This window comes from Eriocheir sinensis, chromosome 25 (assembly GCF_024679095.1).
Source record: "Eriocheir sinensis breed Jianghai 21 chromosome 25, ASM2467909v1, whole genome shotgun sequence".
NCBI classification, from domain to species: Eukaryota; Metazoa; Arthropoda; class Malacostraca; order Decapoda; family Varunidae; genus Eriocheir; species Eriocheir sinensis.
In genome coordinates this window covers 17,521,971-17,535,019 of record NC_066533.1, presented here as the reverse complement: position 1 = coordinate 17,535,019, position 13,049 = coordinate 17,521,971, and the positions used below count along the sequence as shown (strand labels likewise).

Here is a 13,049-nt window from a genome sequence, read left to right as displayed (position 1 = left end):
GACCTTAACTGGAACACCCCTACAGACCATATCCCAAAGACAGTCTCAAGTCCCCTTCCAGAACTTCGATATCCCCCACAAACCATCCCCCATACACACCCACGGTACCCACTAACCCCCCCATCAAAGAGCCACATGACCTTAACTGGAACACCCCTACAGACCATATCCCAAAGACAGTCTCAAGGCCCCTTCCAGAACTTCGATATCCCACACACACACACACACAAACCCACACACACCCCTACCAGAGACTCCCCCTTTTACAGAACCCCAAGTCCACCAAATACAGCTTCATGATGCCTTCCAGAACCTCGATATCCCCTACTGTCCCCCGCGGCCGCCCCTCCCCCCTCCCCCCCGTTGTATCCATCACCCCCCTGCCAGAGTCTCATGACTAATAGAACTACAGCGTCTCTAAACATAACCTAATGATATCTACTAAAGCCGACATTCCTGGAAACTCTCTCTTTAATTCTCTCTCTCTCTCTCTCTCTCTCTCTCTCTCTCTCTCTCTCTCTCTCTCTCTCTCTCTCTCTCTCTCTCTCTCTCTCTCTCGCAGGCTATATTTAGAGCTCCATTCCCTTCCCAACCTTCCCTTTTTAAACAGATATTTGGGGACTGTCTTTCGCTCCCTGTCCTCCCCTTCCCCCTCTTCCCCTGCCTTCCCTCCTCCCCTTCCCTCTCCCTTGATCAAATATGCTCTCTCACACACACACACACACACACACACACACACACACACACACACATATCTAATAATGCTACCGAATAACCATAAAAGTGTACGTTATAAGTATAAGCATAGTCTATCATTAACTACTACTACTACTACTACTACTGCTGCTACTACTACTACAACCACCACTACTACAACTACAAACACAAGAACAAAACCTAAACAAAAAAAGGCATAATTTAAGCCCATCACACCATCAACGTACTTAACAATGATTTACCTCGCATAGTCCACACAAATTACTCCCGTCGTTAGCACACTTTCCTTAGCAAGACCAACACGCGAGGCACACGATGGGACGCCAGGGATTTGTGTAGAAGAGGTACTTTGTTGTGCTGTGTAGTAGTGTTGGCTGATACATGAGTAGAGGGTTGTATGTGTGTGTGTGTGTGTGTGTGTGTGTGTGACCAAGTGGCTGATATATATGTAGAGTTGTGTAGCTATTATCAGACTACATAGGAGGTTAATGCGTAGTGATTTTAATTAAACTGTGTAGCGAGTAGAGTGTATTGATAACTGTGTAGAGTGTAGTGTAGAGACTAGATATGACTGTTGGTTTGAAGCTATGTGTAGTAACTGTATCGTAGTGACTGGTAAGGTTCTGTTAATTGGGCTTCCGTGTTGAATTAGCTAACTGTGTAGAGTGTAGTGTAGAAGAATGCTAATTTGATGCTATTGTTGTGTAGTATATTGTACCGTAGTAAATGGTAAGGTTCTGTTCAAAGGCTTCCAGGTGAATTAACTAACACCTTTACCTGTCTGTACCTGTAATGTGTAATGTGTAGAGTATATGTAACCTGAGAAAGCGAAAGTAGATCATCGCCATAATAGGTGTGAAGCTTGATGATATGTGTTACCTGTTGGCTTACCTGTAGAGTGTTTATGTGAAAAAGGGAGAGTAGAATGTATGGCTTTAACAGGTGAGTGGCTTGATTATATATGTTACCTGTTTGCTTTCGTGTAGAGAGAGTGAAAGTTACTGTGTGGCTCTAACAGGTGTGTAGCTTAATGAAATGTGTTACCTGTTGGCTTACCTGTAGAGTGTGTACGTGAGAAAGGGAAAGTAGAATGTATGGCTCTAACAGGTATGTGGCTTGATTATATAAGTTACCTGTTTGCTTTCGTGTAGAGAGAGTGAAAGTTACTGTATGGCTCTAACAGGTGTGTAGCTTAATGATATGTGTTACCTGTTGGCTTACCTGTAGAGACAATTAAGACTGCATTGCCATAAACAGGTAAGGAATGGTGTCTGTAAAGCTTCATGTGGTAATTACTAAACTCAGGTAAACTCCGTGATAAGCCGCTTAATGGATCAATAAACAGAGTGAAGGCTGTGCTTAAACCCACGCCAAGCTGAGGCCTTTAAACTAATGTCCTTCCCTTATATCTTTACACAAAGGAAGGAGGGGAGAAAGAGACGGGGCGGGGCGCGGCGGGGTGAAGGAGGGAGAAGGGAGGAAATATAATCAGAAAAATACGTACGGAAGGGCCAGTTGATTCAATGATAAATACTGAATCTACTTCCCCTACAACCTCTCATAATGCAAAGTGACTAAGTAAATGTTCCAAACGTTTTAACTGTTCCACCTGTCGAGCTATTGACCAGTTATGAGACGGACTGATTGCAAGACTGGACGATGGAGAGTACTGACAGTCATCTACCGTCTCCCTTCACCTTCTTTCCCATCAACCCTTCAGCCCTTCCATCTCATCCCTCCCCTGTTCTTATCTTCAATCTCCACTGCTTTTTTTTATCCTGTTTTATCCTCTCTGTTCTTCCTTTCCTTGCCTCGCTCCTGCCTCTCTATCCCCCATCAACCCTTCAGCCCTTTCATCTCATCCTTCCCCTGTTCTTATCTTCAATCTGAACCGCTTTTTTTTATCCTGTTTTATTCTCTCTGTTCTTCCTTTCCTTGCCCCACTCCTGCCTCTCTATCCCTTTCACATCAGTCCTTCAGCCCTTCCCTCTCTCTCTCTCTCTGGCCTTTCCTTTCTGATGGCTAAATAGTTTACCTAGAATCCACCCTCCCTCCCATAAGCTACCCGCCCATTTACCCACTGACCATTAGGAGCTTCACACCCACTCCTACCGCCCTGTCTGTCTCCCTCCTCTCCATCCCTCCCTCCCACGGATCCTTGACCTCTTAGCCCATAATGACATAAACTGTAATGTGACCTTTGTGAGGGAAAAAAAGATCCGAGTAAATGTCTTGACACGAAACATAAGCGATTTTCTTTTTTTTTTCTTCTTCTTTATCTTTGTATCATTTTATTTTTGGTTATCCCTGTTGTTGTTGTTTTTGTTGTTGTTGTTGTTGTTGTTGTTGTTGTTGTTGTTGTTGCTGTTGCTGCTGCTGTTGTTGTTGTTGTTGTTGTTGTTGTTGTTTGTTTGAGGCTTTTTTTCTCTCATATCTGCCTTTGCGTGACTTCCGTGTATGTGTGTATGTATGTATGTATGTATGTATGTATGTACAGTATGTATGTGTGTATATCAGGATGGATGGATAGATGTGTGTGTGTGTGTGTGTGTGTGTGTGTGTGTGTGTGTGTACTATAGTAGCATCTGCATGTAGACAAAAAAAAGTGCATGAATAGACAGAGAAACGTTCACACACACACAAACAAACGTGCATGAGAAATAAAATGACACAACACGCATGAGGACAAAAAAAAAACGTTCGAACACACAAAAAGCGAACATGAACGTTAGTAGATTAATAAAAAGCTTGTATGAACGTGACTGTATAAAAACGTACCTATGTAAATTCCCCAAAAAAATACGTAGATAGGAAAATAATATAGAAACGTAGATTAAATAGAAGTAAAAAACAAAACAAATCAAATTATAAAAAAAACACGAAATCAAAACAGACAAAACGAAAAACCAAATTTACAAAAAAATCAAAACAAACAAAACGAAAACAAAAAAAATCCACAAAAATATATAAAACTTTAAAATTCTTTCTCACAAATTAAACAAAAGTGAAGACAAAATAAATAGGTCTGCATATACACACCTATTTTCTTCACCTTAATTAAAGCAGGTAATTGGGTCCTTCACGCGTCCCTAAACACCACAAACACACACTTTTGGGTACGATTCAAACATTTTTCTTAATTCCTGGGAGTCATTTTTTCACCTCTCACTAATAAGCCTCCTATTAAACATTCTTTCAAATTTCTATCTTTTTCAGCAACCTTACACTCTAAATGGTAGCATGATTTTGTCCTCAATAAACCCAAAGTCACCTTCAGGATCTGTTGTAAGTTTGTTTTTCCTTCATTAAACTCAAGATATTTTTAACGTCAAACTTTACCTTTTCCCAATAAAGTTTTAGTCAGATTTATTTCAACCGCTAAACTTCATCTCTTTCCAGTAAATTTTCAAGTAATCCCACCAAATTCCGACCCTTAAACTTTAACTCTTTTCAGTAAACTTCTATTCAAATTCCAGTCCTTAAACTTCAACTCTTTTCATTCAACTTCTATTCAAATTCTAATCCCTAAACTTCAACTCCATTTAATTATCTTCTCTTCAAATTCCGACCCTTAAACTTCAACTCTTTTAAGTAAACTTCTATTCAAATTCCAATCCTTAAACTTAATTCTTTCTAGTAAATTTCCCATCTAATTCGTATCTTTCCTTCTAACTTCCCATCAAATACCAGCAATGTGTCGATCTATCCTGGTAATCCTTCATCCCTTCCCATCCTTCGGTCACCTTCAGATCTCCCTCCCGCCTAAACCGTCCCTTTGGCCCGTCGAGGGAGTCCATCAGCGCGGCACCATCACAAAAAAGTCTTCGTTCCAGTCAGTCTCATTACGTCTTTTGACTCGCTCCGAATTGCAGAATAAAAATATAAAGAGTTGGTGGTTGCAATCTCTATTCTCTATCCTCTCTCTCTCTCTCTCTCTCTCTCTCTCTCTCTCTCTCTCTCTCTCTCTCTCTCTCTCTCTCTCTCTCTCTCTCTCTCTGATGCTATTCTTCTTCCTTCTTCCTTTCCTTTCCTCTCTTCTCTTCATCATTTCATTTATTCATCACTTTTTTCCTCTCTTCTCCTTCCTTCCTCCTTCCCCCCCGTCTCGCTCTCACTCTCTCTCTCTCTCTCTCTCTCTCTCTCTCTCTCTCTCTCTCTCTCTCTCTCAAAGCACCCAGACACGCGACACTCTTATTTGACCCTTTCTCACCCCCTCCACCCCCCCCCCAACATGACTGCATCTCACGCACCCCCCTCCCCTCTCCTCACCCCCCTTCACATAAACACATAGCCGGATCAAAGGAAGGGGGGAGAATAGAGTGCTACGAGCCCCCACCGCCCCCCCCCATGAAAAAAAAATCCTTACAATAATTTGAATATGCAAAAGAAAAAAAAAATAACATGAAAGTTAATAGATAAGAAAAACCCAGCTTGTATAAACGTAAATAAAAACACAAAGATAGGAGAATGATAAGGAAACGTAGATTAAATAAAAGCATAAGAAAACACCGAAGCAAAATACACAAAACGAAAACAAAAATATCCACGGAAATACTTACACAGTTTTCATTCTCTCCGACAGTTTAAAAGAGTGAATATTGGTCTAGGCTATTTCATTGGTGCTTGGCTTAACCCGGTAGCAGCGACGGGCCAAATTTGTGGCTTTACCGTGTAGCAGCGACGGGCCAAATTTTTGTCATGATAAAGACCCCCCAAAATAGATGATGCATAAACTGATCACAAATGCGTTGATATATGTTATGGAATGGTATGTGTGAGTGATGATTTTTTTTTCATTAATTCGCTTAGAGGGACCTTTAATTAAGAAACATGATCCCCGCAGCTACCGGGTTAAGGGTCTCCACCATATGCAAAGGCCAAGGGTACATAAGGCTTCTTGATAAGGTTCTTTCTGTATATACACCTTCCTTCCAACACCTGTATATCCTTTCCACTTTACCTGCAGTTCACCCCATGTCACCTGTATAACACCTGACAACTAACCATCTTACCTGCCCATACCTGTATAGAGGGACATAGAGAGGAAGATATAGAAAGAAAGACAAAACAGAGACACAGAGATAGAAATATAGATAGATAGATAGATAGATAGATAGTTAGACAGATGTACATTACCCAACTTTACCTCACCTTAAGTCACCTGTAAATAACACCTGACAGATATTCACCTTCTCACGTTACCACACCTGCCCACACCTGTAATATACCTGCCCACACCTGTACTATACCTGACACACCTCACCTAACACGCAATTATCACACCTGCAGTTAACATCCCTACACCTGTACCACACATCCCCCTTCACCTGCATCATACCGCCCCTTGTTACACACTAAGATGCTACTACAACACATGGACAAGTAAGTAAATGAACATACATAATAACGATATATATTTTAATGTGTTGATTATATACAAATTTAACACTATACCTAATGATCTGTGTAATATAAAAACAACTCCTGAATTTCCTTATTATGATTAAAATTTGCAACTTATTCTCATTGTAAACACATTATTGCTCATATTTTTATCTTTCCTTTCCTCCTCTCCACATCTGATTGTTTTTTTTTCTCTTTTTTCTTTATAACGTGTCAAATCTACGCTTTATTATATACCATGTCTCCTTCTCCTCCTCCTCCTCGTCCACGTCCTCATCCTTCTCCTCACCCTCCTTTTTTTCCCACTCCTCTATACCTCCTTCCCTTCCTCCCTACCCCCAATCATTTACTCCATCTTCCCCTATATTCACTCCTCCTCCTCGTCCTCATCCTTCTCCCTCCCTTCTCCTCACCCTCCTACTTTTCCACTCCTCTATACCCCCTTCCCTTCCTCCCTACCCTCAATCATTTACTCCATCTTCCCCTATATTCCCCCTCCTACCTTCCCCCTTTCGCCACTCTCCAGTCTAACACGTGCCCTCCCTCTCCACGTGCCCCCAGAACACGTGCTCTACCCCAGCAGGAGCAGATCTTGCATACGACGCGTGTCCATAGTCGGGGCCGAGCCTATATCACAGGAGACAGCCACGGTGAGAGAGAGAGAGAGAGAGAGAGAGAGAGAGAGAGAGAGAGAGAGAGAGAGAGAGGTGTGTTTGTGTGTGTGTGTGTGTGTGTGTGTGTGTGTGTGTGTGTGTGTGTGTGTGTGTGTGTGTGTGCACCATGGATATATGTATAAAAAAAAAGCCTGCATAAAACAACATAAAAGCAGTTACTTTTAAACAATACCTCTCATTTTAATACTCTTCATTCAAATAATTATGTCCGTTAACTAACTATCGAACTATCTCTCTCTCTCTCTCTCTCTCTCTCTCTCTCTCTCTCTCATCCACCCACTCACCCACTCACCCATCACACAGGAGCTTCGTATGGTGGTCTTCGGGGCAGCTGACATCCAACCGTTTTCCCTTGGCGAGTGGCTGCAACACCCCTTCTCCTTCTACGACGCGGGCACGGCTCAGGCTTACGGTCTCAGGGTCCCAAACTGCAGCACGAAGGGCCTCCTCATGTGCGTCCAAGCCTACGTTCTCAAGCACCTCCTCTTCAGCTCCAGGAAACTTGGTGCTGTTGCTGATATTCCGAAGTGAGTGAGTTTAGTGTTTTCTGCTTCGTTTTCTGCCTCTTTTTGTCTTCTTTCCTCTTCCTCCAGTGTCATCGACGTGTTTACTTCCTTTCTTTACTTCAGTCTCCTTTTCCTTCTTCTCCTCCTTCTTCGTCTTTCTCCCAGTTCGTCGCGGTATACACTTAATCTTCTCCAGTATCTTTTTGTCCTCCTTTAAAATCACTAGCATTGTCGTTTCCTTCTTCTACTTCAGTCTCCTTCTCTGTCTTGTTTCCTGCTCCTCCTCGAAAAGCACTACCATGGTCACTTCCTTCCTCTACTCTGGTCTCCTCCTCCTACTCCTCCCAAGGCTAGACTGAGAGGGTTGGTTCAAGGTTGCTGGCGAAGTACTGCTAGGTTGTTTGCTGGTCCCGTTTTCTTTCATTTCCAGGGAGGACCATATTCTATACACCTGTAATTTGTTTCATGTACTGCAGCGTTCTTTCTCTCTCTCTTTTATCATGTACTGAAGTCTCCGTGCCTCATCAAGACCAGGTGTGCCTCATCAAGACCAGGTGCTAGGTTGTTTGCTGGTCCCGTTTTCCTTAATTTCCAGGGAGGACCATATTCTAAACATCTGTAATTTTTTTTTTTTTTCATGTACTGCAGCGTTCTTTCTCTCTCTCTCTCTCTTTTATCATGTACTTCAGTCTCCGTGCCTCATCAAGACCAGGTGTGCTTCCCTCACATCCTCCTCATCTTCCCCAGGTTGCTACGCACGACGCGGGCGGCGCAGGTGGAGGCGCTGATTGGGGCGCTGAGTGACGTGTTGTGGACGGCGGGGGGGCGGCAGCAGGCGGTGCTCTGCCTGGCCCACGGCGACGCCAACACCTCGGATGACCCGCAGTACATGGACGACGGCTGCACGGAGAAGGTGGGGGGCGGGAGGGGCGTGGGGGGGGGGGGGGGAGCTGGGGGCGGAGAAAGGCGGGGGGCGGGAGGGAAGGTGGGGCGGGGGGCAAACACACACACCTATGCACACATATACACACACTATTTTTTTTTTTTAAGGACTTGCTCAAAAAGGTCATTCGTTCATAATTTCGTAGGTAAGGTATAGTTATGACCAAACATCTTTACACACACACACACACACACACACACACACACACACACACACACACACACACACACTAACCCTTAGGAAATGTTGTGTCACCCTTTGCAAGTTTTGACATAGCTAGAAATAAACAAATAAATAAAAAGTTTCCTTGAATAAAAAAAAAATGCAAATTCCATCAATACATATGCTGAACTTTACACAAATTTCTATAATACTAAAAAAATCACGCTAGAGGGTGCTACTTTTTTTTTTTACAGCAAAGGAGTCAGTTCAAAGGCATAAAAAAAAGGAAACAAATATGAAAAAAAAGCCCGCTACTCACTGCTCCTAAAAAGAGTTAGAGGAGTGGCCGAAAGATAGGTCAGTGTCGTGTGCTTCCCGGCAAACCCAATAAAATGAAATCAAGACCATTTCTATTATTTTCGGCTTGGGTTCAAGGGCATAAAAAAAGGAGACAAATATGAAAAAAAAAGCCCGCTACTCTCTGCTCCTAAAAAGAGTTAGAGGAGTGGCCGAAAGATAGGTCAGTGTCGTGTGCTTCCCGGCAAACCCGATATAATGAAATCAAGACCATTGCTACCATTTTCGACTTAGCTTTGAACTCTTCCACGAACTCTTTCAGGTGGTGACCTTCAACCTTGGCAGTTACGAGGAGGTCAAGTTCACGGTCAAGAAATACCTGTTTGAGGTGAGCCTATCGACCTGTCTGTCTGTCTGTCCGTCTGTCTGAACACTCACACCTCATTGACCTTTGATTGCTTCCCTCAAACCCCTTAACTTTACCGTCCCTCGCTTCCACACGCCTCCCTTCCCTTTCTTTCCTTTCATCCGACATGCAATTATCTTTTTCTTACACCTTTTCTTTTTATTTAACTTCATCTCGTCTAATTTTTCTTCATTATCCATTTCGCTTCCATACGCTTCCTCTCCTTTTCTTTCCTTTCATACGACATGCAATTATCTTTTTCTTATGTCTTTTCTTCTGATTTTACTTCACCTCTTGCCTAATTTTCCTCCATTATCCATTTCCTTTCTTGTCTTTTCTTCCGTCATATAATTAAAGTCCTATATATTTGTTCTTTCTCCCTTCGCTTTTCTTTCCTTTCATCCACCATGCAATTATCTTTTTTTTCACATTTTACTTCTTCTCTGGTCCAATTTTCCTCCATTATGCATTTCCTTTCTTGTCTTTTCTTCCGTCTTGCTTTGATTTCCTTTTTATTTTCTTTATTTCATCTCTCCACCATACACACACTTCCTTCGCTTTCCTTCCTTTCATCTTTTTTCTTATTTTACTTCATCTCTTGTCTAGTTTTCCTCCATCATCCATTTCCTTTCTTCTCTTTTCTTCCGTCATGCATTCAATTTCCTTTCCATATTATTTTCTTCTTTTCTTAATCTTTCCACCATATACACGCTTCTTACGCTCTCTCTTTCTTTCGGTTCCTTTCAATTATCTTTATTTAACGTCATCTCTATCCCCATCTAGCCCAATTTTCCTTTATTATGCATTCTCTTTCTTGTCCTTTCCCCTTTGTGAGAGTCGAAAGCGTCACTATTTTATTTTTACTTTCGTTATTTATTTTACTTATTCATCTATCTATTTCATTATTCCTTTTTTTTTCCAGATGGTGACGGACGGACATCACGGAATTCTGCTCTTCCTCTACAGTGTCATTCTCTCGCGGACTTTCCCTTCGTGAGTGTGAGGCGAGAGTGAGGAATTAGAATTAAGATGAAGAAGTAGAAGTATAGGAGGAGGTGTATAAGGAGGAGAGCAGAAGGATAATAAGGAGGAGAAGGAGAAGGAAGAAGGAATGAGAAAAAGGGGGAGAGAAACGAAGACAAGAACAAGGAGGAGTAAGAAGGAGGAGGAATAAGGAGAAAGTGAAGGATGAGAAAAAGGAGAAGGAGGAAAAGAAGGAGGAGGAGGAGGAAAAGGAAGACAAGGACAAGGAGGAGGAGAAGGAGGAGAAAAAAGAGAAGGTGGATGAGGAGGAGGAGGAAAGGAAGAATAAGGAGAAAGTGGAGGATGAGAAAAAGGAGAAGGAGGAGGAGGAAAAGGAAGACAAGAACAAGGAGGAGGAGAAGGAGGAGAAAAAAAGAGAAGGTGGATGAGGAGAAGGAGGAAAGGAAGAATGAGGAGAAAGTGGAGGATGAGAAAAAGGAGGAGAAGGAGGAGGAGGAGGAAGACAAGGACAAGGAGGAGGAGAAGGAGGAGAAAAAAAAAGAGAAGGTGGATGAGGATAAAGACGAGAGGGGTGAGGAGGAGGAAGATAAAAAAAACTAAGAAAAAGAAAGAAAACTAAAAATGAAACAAAGGAAGGAAGAGAACAAAAGCAACATGCAACCAAAAAAAAAAAAGAGAACAGGACGAAAACAAAACAAAAAAGATCAACAAAAACAACAAGAACGACAAGCAGAACACACACACACACACAAAAACTATCCTTATGAGAGTTACTTTACACGAGTTATTATACCTGCGACTTATTTCACAGGCTCCGGGAGGACTTGGACGGCCTGGACCAGCCGCTAATACAGACCAACGGCGCCATCCACCCGTGCCTGGCAACACTGCTCCTGACGGGCCGCGCCACGCCCTACCTCCACAACGGCATCGTGTACGAGGGCTCCGAGGACACCATGGTAGGGGAGGAAACATGGAAATGCAGGCAACAGAAGGCCTATTGACTCATTACGAGGTCGCTCGCTTGGGTGATTTAATCTGCTCGACCGCCACTTAGGGGTTGAGGAGCAGGTGAAAGCACCTCGATATTGAGGAGCAGATCCACAAGGAAATAATGGAGATGAAATAAGATGAACTAGTATCAAATTAAGTCTCTATTGAACTGCGGTGAGCTACTTTATTTAACCTATTCAATCATAAAACGGTCGAAGAGCAGAAACACGAACAGAAATTTAACTTCGCTTAGTTTTAAATCAACGAAAAAACAAAAAATACATAAATGAGGACAACATATCGACTTCCTCCTGTCATTCTCATCTTAATTAAACTTTTCTCAATTTTAAATCAACGAAAAACAGAAGATATACACATTCGGACAACATTTCGACTCCCTCTTGTCATTCTCATCTTAATTCAACTTCTCTTAGTTTTAAATACATGAAAAAAACAGAAGATATACACATTAGGACAACATTTCGACTCCCTCCTGTCATTCTCATCTTAATTCAACTTCTCTTAGTTTTAAATACATGAAAAAAACAGAAGATATACACATTCGGACAACATTTCGACTCCCTCCTGTCATTCTCATCTTAATTCAACTTCTCTTAGTTTTAAATACATGAAAAAAACAGAAGATATACACATTCGGACAACATTTCGACTCCCTCTTGTCATTCTCATCTTAATTCAACTTCTCTTAGTTTTAAATACATGAAAAAAACAGAAGATATACACATTAGGACAACATATCGACTTCCTCTTGTCATTCTCATCTTAATTCAACTTCTCTTAGTTTTAAATACATGAAAAAAACAGGATATATATACATTAGGACAACATATCTACTCCCATTTGTCATTCTTACCTTCAACTTCTCTTAGTCTTAAATACATGAAAAAAACAGAAAATAAACACATAAGGACAGCATCTCAAATCCCCCTTTTCATCCCTATCTTTCCCAGGCGCGCGCGAAGACCGGTATCCTGCAACGGGCCGAGGTGGGTCTGTTGGTATGGAAGAGGCAGGATGGGGACAAGGGCACGGCGGGGTCGCGGCTCAAGACCCCCTCGCTGCCCATCTGGGTGACGCGATGCAACGACTCCTACGGGATACTCTTCAACCCTAACCGAGACCTCATCAGGGACTACCACGCTGAGAACAGGTGCGGGGACAGGTGTACAGGGCTAATTAGGTGGTTGGGTGATTGGGTTGTTAGGTTGTACACTAGTTATTTGGTGTTGTTTTATGTGATTGGGTTGTTAGGTTGTACACTAGTTATTTGGTGTTGTTTTATGAGGATAGGGAACTCGAATAATGGTTGTGATTGGTTGATTGGGTAGTTAGGTCATTTGTCCGGCTTAGTGGTTAGGGAGTTTGTTTGTTTGTTTGCTGTTGTTTATATTGCAGAGGGGAGAGGCTGAAGACTATAAAAATGCGAAAATAAATGAAGAAAAAGAAAAGAAAAGCCGCGTGACGCTCTTCCTCTTAAAACAAACGAACGAGGAAATAACAATCTCTATCTATCTATCTATTTATGTATGTCTCTCTCTATCTATCTACCTATCTTATATATTTCCCACATAAATAAATGAAAATAAAATAGAAAAATACGACGTAAGACAAGGAAACAAATCTTCAATCTACATATCTATCTATCCATCTATCTATCTATTTACCTACCAACCTTTCTATCTATCTACTTACCTACCAACCTATCTATCTATCTACCTACCTACCAACCTATCTATCTATCTATCACTCTCTCCCCCCGCACAGGTTCGACCTCTACTACTACTCATCAAACTCCAGCCAGAGCGTCACCACCATCCTGACCATCGACACGCGAAGTCCGTCCTTTCGCGAGGAGTACCAACTGTCGCCGCTCGAGAACCTCATACACACCAAGTAAGGCCACACACACACACACACACACACACCTCCTCCCGAAATTGACC

The 13,049-nt window shown here is 42.1% G+C and overlaps 1 protein-coding gene across 2 annotated transcripts in view; it reads left to right on the top strand.

Annotated features, from left to right (window-relative positions):
• The window catches only part of LOC127003520 (inactive ubiquitin carboxyl-terminal hydrolase MINDY-4B-like), a 55,380-nt gene that overhangs the window by 40,039 nt on the left and 2,292 nt on the right, over positions 1 to 13,049 (top strand). For both annotated transcript variants that reach the window (XM_050870350.1, XM_050870349.1), the window contains 8 exons: positions 6,682 to 6,770; positions 7,098 to 7,321; positions 8,048 to 8,213; positions 9,025 to 9,090; positions 10,031 to 10,101; positions 10,904 to 11,051; positions 12,057 to 12,256; positions 12,871 to 12,999. In XM_050870350.1, coding sequence (XP_050726307.1) covers positions 6,682 to 6,770; positions 7,098 to 7,321; positions 8,048 to 8,213; positions 9,025 to 9,090; positions 10,031 to 10,101; positions 10,904 to 11,051; positions 12,057 to 12,256; positions 12,871 to 12,999 — 1,093 coding nt within the window. The remainder of the gene's footprint in view (positions 1 to 6,681; positions 6,771 to 7,097; positions 7,322 to 8,047; positions 8,214 to 9,024; positions 9,091 to 10,030; positions 10,102 to 10,903; positions 11,052 to 12,056; positions 12,257 to 12,870; positions 13,000 to 13,049) is intronic.